Source organism: Bufo bufo, chromosome 3, assembly GCF_905171765.1.
Source record: "Bufo bufo chromosome 3, aBufBuf1.1, whole genome shotgun sequence".
NCBI classification, from domain to species: Eukaryota; Metazoa; Chordata; class Amphibia; order Anura; family Bufonidae; genus Bufo; species Bufo bufo.
In genome coordinates, this window is record NC_053391.1 from 311985441 (window position 1) to 311998559 (window position 13119).

The window sequence follows — 13119 nt, forward strand, 5'->3', positions numbered from 1 at the left end:
CGGTGTATAGAAAACCTAATTCTACAAATTCAGTCCTTAGATGGGAAAGTGAACATCCGCTCCCTTTAAAACGTGGGATCCCTAAGGGACATTATTTACGTCTGAGACGGAATTGTTCTACTAAGAAAGAATTTCTACACCAAGCTGCTGACCTGCGCCAGAGATTTTTGGCAAGAGGCTACCCTGACCGTGTTCTTAAATTGGCATTTAGATCAGCCCTAATTGAGGAACACTCCACTCTCCTTACCCCTAGACCTAAACCGGCACCAACAAACAGATTGATTCGCCTAATAACTTCCTATAATGGTGAAGCCAAATCTATTAAAAACATAATTGACAGGAATTGGCACATCCTTTTGATGGACCCAGATCTGAGGGAAGTGTTGGGAAATTATCCCCACATCATCTACAGACGAGGTAGGAGCCTATGGGATAGACTTGTACAGAGCCAATACACCCCAAAAAGATTGCCGGGGTGTGCCTGGCTCCGTAACCCGAATCAGGGCTGCTACAGATGTAGTGGGTGCATCGCCTGTCAATATATCAAGACTGGCAAATCCTTCTAAAGCAATGTTACAGGCAGGGAATTTATTATTCGTGATTACATCAACTGTCGGACTACAGGGGTAATTTACCAGCTTGCCTGCCAATGTGGAAAAGAATATGTAGGCAAGATAATCCGGGAATTTCGTAGGAGGGTGGGCGAACACCTCAACGACATTGCCAAAAATAAGGACATTCACGTGGTAAAACAATTCCACAATTTTCATAATGGCTCTGGATGTCTCTCTTTCATCGCCATTGACAAAGTGAATCCACCGGTAAGGGGTGGTGATTGGGACAAAATCATATTACAGAGGGAGGCCAGATGGATTTATGATCTTAAAACCATGGCCCTTACGGGTCTCAATGAGCAACAAAATTTTGGTTGCTTCATCTAATTACATATGGGCACCCCCCTTAGCTGCTTGCAAAAAAACTTTACTCACAAATTACCCTATATAGTAGGATAAGAAGGGGAGGAGAAGAGGATAATAATTTTTTTTAAAAAGGGGGGACAATAGTGTCACCATATTGGCCCCCCTTCATCTAAGATTGGCCCCGGTATTCCGGATTAATGATATGCTGCCTCCATTTAGGCATTTTTCCCTCTTAGTCTCCCCTCCCCTCTCTTTCCCAGTTTCTTTGTTTTTTGTTTCTTTTGCTCAGTAGCACATTGCTCTCTGTTTCTGTTTGTTTAAGAGAACATACGCCACTTTTTATTACCTGACTCCCTGCATTAAATGCTATATACATTGTTTCATGAGCGCTGGCTATACACCCGCTCCTCCGCAGCATGGACCAGACGTCAGCGCTATCGCCGGCGTCTCCTTGCTCCATAGCAACTCGTGCACATTTCCTCCTGACTCCCACACGTGGCCGAACGCTGCGTTTCACCGGCTGGTGCGCTGCGTTCCACCCGCTCCACCCGTGGAGCGTGTTGTCTAGGTCAGGTGTACGGACCACGTGACTCCGGGAGGCGGAGCTGTGGAGTCTCAGGGCGCACAATGCGTCTATAAACATGGATCCTCACATGTAATTCGGCGTGCAGCTGATGGAACCAATTCAGCTGCTCCATTGGTGTCCCCCCAGTAAGATGTGGGGTTTACCACTTGAAAGGGACCATTGACGTCCCGCTTTTGTATCCTATGGATCCACTGATGTCCCTGTTCTGTCCTCCTGTAGTTCTCATCTTTTTGTGAACCAATTCTCATGTTGATTATATCCTTCTTGTAGGACTGCTTCCTTTACCTATTTGGATTACTTCCCCGATGATAGACGACTTGAAACGTGACACGTCGGGAACTATTCAATAGGGCACAATAGGGATACCTCCCTATTCTAGGGTTAGCTATCCGGACGGGGCCGCCCCTTGCGGGGCAGGAACTCTGTATAGACAGGCAGGGCCGTATCAGCAATGTCCCCATCCCAATTCAGGGATAACTAGGGATACTTGTTCCCTGCATTGTCTACACTTTGAAATTACCAACATCCATACCAAGTTACCAGCCTAGACGTGGTGCATCTCCTTTACCACGCTTGGCCTGTCCCTATCGGGGTTACGTCCGACTGTTCCTTATTTCTAAAGCCATACCTATTATCCATTGAACGTGGCGCTAGGTTTTAATAATTACCAGTAAAAGTTATATTTTAGCTCCCTTTTTTGCTCCCTTAGGGGAATTGATGTTTTGGAAAACCCTTTTAACTTATTAAATGGACATAATTAACATACAATTACACTGTTCGTAAATATCCCTCTATGCCAACTGTACCTATCGGTATATCTGGAACTGCTGTCAGTGCTGCTAATCAGCTGAGAAGGATCACTAAGTGGAAGGAAGGGGCTGTTTTCTAGAGTGATTTTCAGCACTGCTCTCAAATGTTTAGCTCTATTAAGACACTATAAAAATGAGCTGGACAAGCTCATTAGTTTCAGAATGGATCCCCCTCAACATGCTAGTTGTCAGAACTATAGTCATTCATTTAATTGTCCCCTGTTGCACCTCTCTGTATCATCCCTAGCATTCATGTTTATAAAGGAAAACTTGAAAAAAAAATCAAGAAAAATCAAATTATGTCACTCCCTTCACTAGCAGTCTTGGCGATTGCCTAAGGTGCCTATCCATCAACCCACCCCTGCTGACTGATGCTATAATTTATAGGTGACTATAGAGATTAGCAATTTTGAAGTCAGGGCCGATTCTCATCTTTGTTTCAGATTGCCCACCTTTAATGACATATTGCCCAGCTCCCTAACCCCTCTGCTCAGCAGTTGCAAAGGCTTAGCGGGAACATTGCATGTAATATCGCACAGGACTGTAGAGAGGCGCTAGTGGACAGCCAATCAGTGCATGCACTTCAATAATAAAGGTGTGTCATCAGTGAAATGACCTTGCTGATTGGCTGGATTCTCCAGTCAATCACACCTGCTACAGATCCAAACTGGTCTGTCTCTTTGTATGTCAAGTGTGGTTTCAATGGCCCACTGTATGATGAAATTATTGTAGCCTGAGGCCATAGCAACTTGAGGGATCACTGTATATAACAATATAATCAAATAATAGTGCAGCATGAGATGCAGACACATAATAAAAGTGTATTTCTTTTATTAAGTTGTGATACAAATCTTTCTTCAACATGTAATACACGTATTTTTGGACATGTCTGAAATTAGGATGCACTTCATATTTAACATTGGGCATTCACAAGCAACTACTAGTCTGAAATTATGCTTGAGGGTATTGTGGTTCAGTTTTTCGCAAAATTTCCAATACACAGGATATTTGCTATTTGTACTTACAGGGAACCTGTCATTTTGTATGCACAGTCATATCTGCAGGCAGCATGTCAAAGAAGAGGAGCAGCTGTGCAGATTGATATATAGTTTTATGGGAAAATATTCAGTATAAGGCCTCATTCACTCAAACGTATTTTGTTTCCGTATCCGTTCCATTCCATTTCAATCAGTCCACAAAAAATGCGGACAGCACGCCATGTGCAGTCCGCATCCATATGTCTATTCCATAGCCACGCAAAAAAGATAGAACATGTCTTATTCTTGTCTATTCGCAGACAAGGATAGGCATTGTTGCAATGGATCCGCAAAAAAAACAAAAGGGATGCAATACGGATGCCAAACGGACGTCATATGTATGATTTGCTGATCCATGTTTTGCGGGCCACAAAACACATACGGTCGTGTGAATGTAGCTTAACCTGTATATATACCATATATTTCACCCCATAAGACGCACGGTTTTAGAGGAAGACAATAAGAAAAAAAAAATTTCATTAGACCTCAGATCAGATCAGCAATCAGACCCCCAATGTTAATAAGACCTCAGATCAAACCTCAGATCAGAGCCCAATATAAATAAGACCCCCAATCAGACCTCAGATGAGACCCCCATGCCTCATATCAGCCCCCAGCCATATGTGATCAGCCCCCAGTCTCAGAACAGAACATAAATAACCCACTTACCCCTCCTGCTCCTGGACGCTGCCGCTCCTCACCGCCCGAGATCTTCTTCCTCCTGCCATCGGCTGTGCTGTGAACCGGCACGCACAGCATGAGGTCCCAAAGCGCCCTCACGCTGTGCGCAGCCACTGCACTGCTGACAGCCGAGGACCAGGAAGAGGTGAGTACAGAGCCTTCACCACTTTCCGGTCGTCCGGTACTAATGAGCGCTTCCATAATGGAAGCGCTTATTAGTATTCACCCAATAAGACGCAGGGACATTTTCCTCCCACTTTGGGGGGTGAAAAAGTGCGTCTTATGTGGCAAAAAATACGGTAATCATTTAAATCCCTGCTCTTTCTATGCTTTAAGACACCAGTAGGTGGTCCCACTTTATGACCGACATCAATTTTTATGCACAGTCATACAGGGAAGACTGTCAATCACTGCGTAGGACCACCCACTGGACTCCAAAGCATAGAAAGTTCAGGGATTTAAATAAATAAAAAACTACTCATATTAATTCCCCCCCCCCCCCACACAAAATTGTATATCAATCTGCGCAGATCTATAATATGCTGGCTGCATATCAGACACCATTTACAATGTGACATATTCCCTTTAAATCTATATTTAGTTGTGGGAAATGAGTAAAGGTGTCCACACACAAGTTTTAGTCCACGGGTCCTATTTTCACAGGATCAGACAGAAAGCTAAAGCAAATTGAAATAAGTAGATTCTGTTCCCTGCAGGGAAAATAGAGGATTAGCTTTGTTGGCTTTAACCGAATCATGTCTCCCCCGCTCCGTTCTCGTTCCTCCATGAACTTCAGCCAATCCAATCATGCTTGTTGCTGGGGGAGGGGATGTGGATCGGGTGTGATAGTAGCAAGCTGAGGAACTCTACTCTGGCAGTTATCTAAAGTCTATGGCCAGCTTACATTTATTAGCTGAGGTCAAAGTAGGTCTCGTGAAATATTATCAGCGTGGGGTTAGATTCTGTCTTAATGGCAGCGTCACTTCTGACCACTCTCCTGGATTTTTTATAACTGTCTCCCAGAATGTTTTTTCCTGTTCTGTAGAGTCCATCCAGCTGACTGGAACATCATAACTGCTTCCTGTAAAACAGAAATAAGGTTATTACAAAGTATTTCAGATATCACAAAAATAAAACAAGGAAATAAAGAGATCAGAATATATTACATGGTTTAGAGCTCATTCACACAATAGGATGCTTTGTCCCATTCTTATGCAGGTTTATAGCATCTCCATCTTTCATGATGTCTATGCCACTAATTTTAGCCCCAATTAGGACAAACTTTAAGCCGCTATCCCACAGGCACTGCAAGCCACAGGCCGTAAGAAATCTGTGCAACTCACTGTAGGTAAGTATTAATTCTATTTTTCAGGACACTTTTACTGTGTTGGAGCTTATTTACAGAGGCACTGCTACTGTGTGGAGAGCACACAACTAATTAGGAGGCAGAAAGGGGGCACTTTACTAAGTGAATGTCAGAAGAAGAAGAAAGGGGAAGATAAATGACTCTTATCAGAGAAGATAACACTTTTGAGTCACTGGATTTAACTGCACTATTACTGTTTAGGGACAGTAGGGTGGTAATATTACTGTGAAGGGGTAGTAAGGGGAAACTATTAATCTGCAGGGCATAAAAAGAGGCACATTACTGTTTCTGTATGTACTAAGGCATTGTCTGTCTGGAAACCATTTTTAGGGGGTAACTATACAGGTGAAACTCGAAAAATTAGAATATCGTGCAAAAGTCCATTTATTTCAGTAATGCAAATTAAAAGGAATTTCATTATTGCTCATTAAAATTAGATTTTTTTTTAAAAGGTTCAATATTATAGTCTCAAAGTTTCACACTCTAGTCAGCTAATTAATCCATATCCCCTGAGCAAAGGGTACCTCAAAATTGTGACTTTGGGGTTTCATAAGCTATAAGCCATAATCATCCAAATTATAACAAATAAAGGCTTGAAATATCTCGCTTTGCATGTAATGAGTCTATCTCATATGTTAGTTTTACCTTTTAAGTTGCATTACTGAAATAAACGAACTTTGCACGATATTCTAATTTTTAGAGTTTCACCTGTAGTTATGATGAAATTATTTTTGAAGTACAGTATTTGGTGATATTTTACTACGCAGCACCTACAGTAATGTGGGAACCTGAAGTAGCATGAGGCACATTAATGGATGATGCAGCAAGATGGTACAGTTAAACTGTATCCAAACTTTTGTTTTATAACTGTGTAGTTTAAATGGCAATAGTGAACTTTGTAATATATTTTATTAAAGGAAAGAGCCTACCCCTGCTCTTATCACTGTCAGAAGTGACTGAATAAATCTGTACACAGATGTCCCTACAGAGCCCATTGAGGTTTTTTGGAGGGTGGAGGTTAGACTAGCGGGACATGCTGCAGCTACTACTGAGATTCATCTCACCCAAGAGCAGGTTTATCAGAAGAAACATTATCCTGCTTTTGGGCAAGATATTAAATCACTTAGTCCTAGCTCTGTCAGTTCTGTGACTGTTGTAAGTTGTCCTCTCCTATGTACAGACTTCTGTGTATGGATCTGATCAGTCAGTTCAGAGAGATTGAACAGGGTAAGTGGAGGAAATAAGTGCAAAAATAGGCATTCTGAAACATATGGATTGGACTTTACTCACAAAGGTGGACGCTTACACTCAGTGTCAGACTGGTCCACCAAAGTACCAGAGAATCCTCTGGTAGGCCCAGGCTCTGATACCATAGTTGGCCCCGAAGGTTCAGGAGAAAAAAAACACTTGGAGACAGTAAATTGCCACTAGAGACTTTATTGATGATATAGGGGTTGGGCCCCAAGAATAATTTCTTCTACTAGGCACAAGGAACCCCAGTCGACGGTCCAAAAATGGAGCATTATATCATTATAAAACAAAGAGGAATCAAAAATCTTAAGAGAAAAGTTTGTCAGTAAAACAAAACTGCCTTGTGATTCAAAACACAGCTTTACCATTTCAATGCCTCTGAAACAAAAAAGGGACCTTGCATGTTTTTCCACAAAGTGTTTTGTACCTTCTGAAATATTTGACTGGCCCTTTTCAATAACAGAAACACGTTCTGAGATCCGTGTGTCATGCAGGCTGAGGCTTGCTAATGCACAAGATTGCCAGTTAATGTTGGACCCTTGGGGTGCTTAACCCCTTAAGGACACATGACGTACCGGTACGGCATGTTTCCCGAGTCCTTAAGGACACATGACGTACCGGTATGTCATGTGTTGTTCCGATCACTGCTGCCCGGCGGGAGGTGTTCGGAACAAGGTGCCTGCTCAAATCATTGAGCAGGCACCTCGGCTAAATGCGCAGGGGGGTCCCGTGACCCCCACGTGTCGGCGATCGCAGCAAACCGCAGGTCAATTCAGACCTACAGTTTGCTGCGCTTTCTGCAGTTTCTGATCCGCGGGGATCAGAAGCTTAAATCTATATTTTCGGCAAATTATTCACCCCCCTGCACCCTTGAATGATTTTATGCCGGAAGGGTGGTGCAGGGGGGGGGGTTGCAGGCTGTGCGGGAGGCGGGCGGTGCGGCAGGCGGGATCGCGATCCCCCGCCCGCCTCCTCTTGAATATTCATTGGTGTCCAGTGGTTATACCAGAGTGTCAGCACATTGCTGACACTCTGGTATAAACGGCTGACATCTGTGCTGTGATGTCAGCCGTTTAACCCTTTGCATACCGCGGTCCATACGGACCGCTGTATTAAAAAGGTTAACAGTCAGGGAGCTCCCTCCCTCTCCCATCGGAGGGCTGCTGTGCCTTTGCAGCCCCCAGACAGGATGGGGTAACAGAGGGAGGGAGCCCCCCTCCTTACCCTTCCCCATCTGCTCAGTTGTGGCCACAACTGAGCAGACGGGGAAGGTTCCCATGGCAACAGGACACCTTCTCAGGCATACTGCTGTCCATGGTGCTGAACAGATCTGTGCTAAAGGCATAGATCTGTTCAGACAAAGTGTAAGTAAAATACAGTACAATACACTATATAGAGTACTGTACTGTATTATACAGACATCAGACCCACTGGATCTTCACTGAATATAAAAATAAAAAAAATAATTAGGTATCGCCGTGTTCGTAACGATTTGATCTATTAAACGGTAATGTTAATTTCCCCGCACGGTGAACGCCATAAAAATAAAAAAATAAAAACTATGAGGAAATTGAAATTTTGCCCACCTTACTTCCCAAAAAAGGTAATAAAAGTGATCAAAAAAGTCTCATGTACGCCAAAATAGTACCAATCAAACCGTAATCTCATCCCGCAAAAATCATACCCTACCCAAGATAATCGCCCAAAAATTGAAAAAACTATGGCTCTTAGACTATGGAAACACTAAAACATGATTTTTTTTGTTTCAAAAATGAAATCATTGTGTAAAGCTTACATAAATAAAAAAAAACTATACATATTAGGTAACGCTGCGTCCGTGACAACCTGCTCTATAAAAATACCCCATGATCTAACCTGTCAGATGAATGTTGTAAATAACAAAAAAAAATGGTGCCAAAATAGCTATTTCTTGTTACCTTGCCTCACAAAAAGTGTAATATAGAGCAACCAAAAATCATATGTACCCTAAACTAGTACCAACAAAACTGCCACCCTATCCCGTAGTTTCTAAAATGGGGTCACTTTTTTGGAGTTTCTACTCTAGGGGTGCATCAGGGGGGCTTCAAATGGGACATGGCGTCAAAAAAAACAGTCCAGCAAAATCTGCCTTACAAAAACTGTATGGCGTTCCAGCAGTTTATGACCACATATGGGGTGTTTCTGTAAACTACAGAATCAGGGCCATAAATATTGAGTTTTGTTTGGCTGTTAACCCTTGCTTTGTAACTGGAAAAAAAATATTAAAATGGAAAATCTGCCAAAAAAGTGAAATTTTGAAATTGTATCTCTATTTTCCATTAAATCTTGTGCAACACCTAAAGGGTTAACAAAGTTTGTAAAATCAGTTTTGAATACCTTGAGGGGTGTAGTTTCTTAGATGGGGTCACTTTTATGGAGTTTCTACTCTAGGGGTGCATCAGGGGGGCTTCAAATGGGACATGGTGTAAATAAACCAGTCCAGCAAAATCTGCCTTCCAAAAACCATACGGCGCACCTTTCCCTCTACGCCCTACTGTGTGCCAGTACAGTAGTTTACGGCCACATATGGGGTGTTTTTGCAAACTACAGAATTGAGGCAATAAATATAGCATTTTGTTTGACTGTTAACCCTTTGTTACTGGAAAAAATTGATTAAAATGAAAAATTTGCCCAAAAATCTAAATTCAGAAATTTTATCACCATTTGCCATTAACTCTTGTGGAACACCTAAAGGGTTAACGACGTTTGTAAAATCGGTTTTGAATACCTTGAGGGGTGTAGTTTCTAGAATGGGGTCAATTTGGGTGGTTTCTATTATGTAAGCCTCACAAAGTGACTTCAGACCTGAACTGGTCCCTAAAAAGTGGGTTTTTTAAAATTTCAGAAAAATTTCAAGATTTGCTTCTAAACTTCTAAGCCTTGTAACATCCCCAAAAAATAAAATATCATTCCCAAATTGATCCAAACATGAAGTAGACATATGGGAAATGTGAAGTAATACCTATTTTTGTAGGTATTACTATGTATTATAGAAGTAGAGAAATTGAAACTTGGAAATTTGCAATTTTTTAGAAATTTTGGGTAAATTTGGTATTTTTTAATAAATAAAAATGAATTTTTTAAAATTCATTTTACCAGTGTCACGAAGTCATCTCAGAATGGCCTGGATAAGTCAAAGTGTTTTAAAGTTATCACCACTTAAAGTGACACTGGTCAGATTTGCAAAAAATGGCCTGGTCCTTAAGGTGAAATAAGGCTGTGTCCTGAAGGGGTTAAGTCACCTTTTTCTGTGAGAGGGCACTTGGGCAATATGTTGTAATTTGCTAGCATCCTACAATGGTGAGCTATTCCTATGTACGTCTGCCCATGTACCGATTTCTGCCTATTTTCTGCATTTGACCCTTCACTGCCTGACCTGATCTCTACCTGATCCCCATTCTGACCCTCAGCTGTCTGCCCTTAGCTCAGACTGTATATTGGATCGCACAAACTCTGCTTGCCCTGACTTCAGCCTGTCCCTGTTCCTTTGGTGCTCTGCACCAATGTCTCTTAACCGCATGGCTGAGCTATCACCTGAACAGAGACCACTTGTCACGGCGGACAGGATACAAGATGCACAGAATATAAACAAACAAGTGTCTAGGCAAGAAGCTGGGGGTGAAGGTCACCTCCTGACAAATCCCTACCAGCTCTCCCTAGACTTCTATGCCCACGTTCAGACCCTGAAGGTGGGAATGACCGTGTCCCCGTGCCTAGGCTGAAGATACCCTAAAATCCCTAAGATGGTGAAAGGGGGAAAGAGGCAGCCTGCTCCCTCAGGACCTGGAGGGGGCAGGCATCTCACTAACAGCCTAGACCAGGCATGTCCAAATTGCGGCCCTCCAGCTGTTGCAAAACTACAACTCCCAGCATGCCCTAATAGCTGTAAGCTATCCAGGCATGCTGGGAGTTGTAGTTTTGCAACAGCTGGAGGGCCGCAGTTTGGACATGCCTGGCCTAGACAGACAACCACAAGAAAGCAACACCAACTTATCTTTTACTGAGCAGGAACAGCAAATCCTTCCTTCCTTCCTCTGAGCCAGAAAAAAGCTATAACCCGCACAGGACACTGGGAGTGGGCATAATTTAAACTCAAACCAACGACCCCACCCAGTGCACCTAAAGGGAGGCGGATATAGCTCAACTCCAAACAAAAACAAAAGGCTACACACGTGCTGCTAATCTGGCAGACCTCCGCACATAGCCTGAGCAGGGCATGACACCACTCCAAAAGTTAGCAGCCTGGTGATTATTCTGCAGTGGGTTCTAGATCCCTGTGTGGGGGATAAAAGGGGAAGGAATCCACTTAGATAACTCCCATAGGTGTATGCCTAAGCCAGTCTGTTTAGGGGACACAGTGGATCCACATCTACTTTGTAATAGTATTGTACATCCAATATACAACACACTCAGTGCAGTCGATCTCATAGTTCATATAATGTGAGCCACAATTTATGAAACTCTTGATTTAACTTGTCTTTCTAAAAGCTGCAGAGCAATAAATATTAGTCTTAAAGACATAGATACATATATTACATCACGCCCCACCCTTTCTAGGAAAACAAGGACTTTGTTGTGATAACCAATTGTTTCCGGATATTAAAGTTCCCCAAAGTACTCCCGCTCTTTGCCACACATGTAACAACTGCTTGTTTGATGTTATTTAAAATAGCATCCAAAACTCTGGCAACACCCTAAAAACACACAATTTAAATTGGACACTTGTTGCTGATTAGTAATATTGAAGCAAAGAACTTGCTCAGTCCTAGGATGAACAGATGGAACAAAAAAAAAAAAGGTTTTTTTTAGTAATATAGTTTTATTTGATGATAGCCTGTTTAAATAAGTGTCCCCACATTTTATTTTAGCCCATATACTGTAGCATAAGGTGTTATAAAAAAAAAATAATATATATATATATATATATATATATATATATTGTAGAGGCTCCTGTCTATTCCTTGTTTATGACTGTGTTACTTGATGTGCCATTTATGAGTTGTCTGACATCTTGATTTCTTCTTCCCCTCTGATGAGGTTCCCCTAATGCAGCCTACATTTCAAATTATGCCTCTGGATCTTCAGAGAAAGAGGAAGTAGAGTCTTATCACACAGCACTTACTTTGGTCTGAGTCCTATCTAAGGGCAGCAAGTGATAGATCATTGACAAAGAACTGCTGTCCCTTTACTCACACTGTAGAGTCATATTCCTATATGATGAAGCTTTAGCTTGTCTCCCTTTCCTCCTTCCTGTGATTGACAGGTCCCTCTCTGTTAGCTCTTGCAAGGAGATGGCAAGGAAGAGCAGTGTGAAGCTGCATCTTATATACTGGAGATTCTGCACCCAGTCGAAGGAGCATTCTAACTCTGCAGATATTCATTGTAGGGGCTGACCTAGGTTCCTTACATAAGGCAGAAATTATATCTTCTGGAGAACTTAATACATGGGGGTACATACAGAGGAACAATGAAGGTAGGGCTTAGGTAGAGGAGAGCTCCCAGGAGGAATTTTACAAATAATGAGGTAATCCTGTAGTTCAACAGCAACACAAGAGAGACTGATATCCTGTCTACACAGGAGATCAAACTTTGGACTGACAGCCACATAACACAACTGCTCATAAAGAAATAGTTTTAGGATGAAACAATGTACACTCCATTATTTCTATGGGAGTTCCAAATTAATGGACATGCACACGGGACCCGCACCCATCTACCATTGATGGCATAAAACCCCTTTAATACTCAGTGTGGCTCAAGAGCAGTTGCTTGCTTTGAATGTGGCTCTAGAGAAAAAAAATTGCAGGCCTCTTAGGTACAACATAGAACCTATTCCTACAGAAACTATTCCATACAAGTGTAAATTCTGACATAGCTGTAGGTAGTCCATTTGTGGACAAATTTACTAATGTTTTATAGCATTTTCCTTGGCATTAGTTAAAGACATAATTTTTTTTATCACTATTATTATTATGAATACATATCAAATTCTGTTAAGAAAGTGAAGGAAGAAATATTAATTTACCTCGGCCAGTACTGAGACGAATTCCTCCAAGGGGTCGATTGGATATAGTTCCTTGATCCCAGACTGTGAATTCTACACATGCTTCAGTCAGGTCCTCCATCCGAAAACCATCATATACCATGGTGTGATTGTACATTGGCCGTAAACTACGTAGAACTACTCGTGTGCGCTGAATACTCGATGGACTGTCATCTGGAAGTACACAGCTATATGGAGGGAAGGCAGAAGTTACTGCACTGTAGGCTAATAAACTAACACTTTACGTAAACATATTATAATGTTGGCCAACATTGGACTTCTGAAAATTAAAACTTTATGGCCCCCTTCACACGGTCGTCGCTGGTGAGGGCTGGATGCGTTCAGGGTGCATTGCGGGAAACCCGCGCGAGAAGGCACGCAATTGCA

At 42.2% G+C, this 13119-nt stretch overlaps 1 protein-coding gene across 2 annotated transcripts in view; it reads right to left on the reverse strand.

Annotated features, from left to right (window-relative positions):
• Positions 1–4244: 4244 nt before the first annotated feature.
• The window catches only part of SYTL1 (synaptotagmin like 1), a 71681-nt gene continuing 62806 nt past the window's right edge, over positions 4245–13119 (reverse strand). For both annotated transcript variants that reach the window (XM_040424264.1, XM_040424265.1), the window contains exons 14-15: positions 12715–12920; positions 4245–5114 (exon numbers count right to left, since the gene is read on the reverse strand). In XM_040424264.1, the coding sequence (XP_040280198.1) occupies positions 4978–5114; positions 12715–12920 (343 nt within the window). In that variant the 3' untranslated portion in view covers positions 4245–4977. The remainder of the gene's footprint in view (positions 5115–12714; positions 12921–13119) is intronic.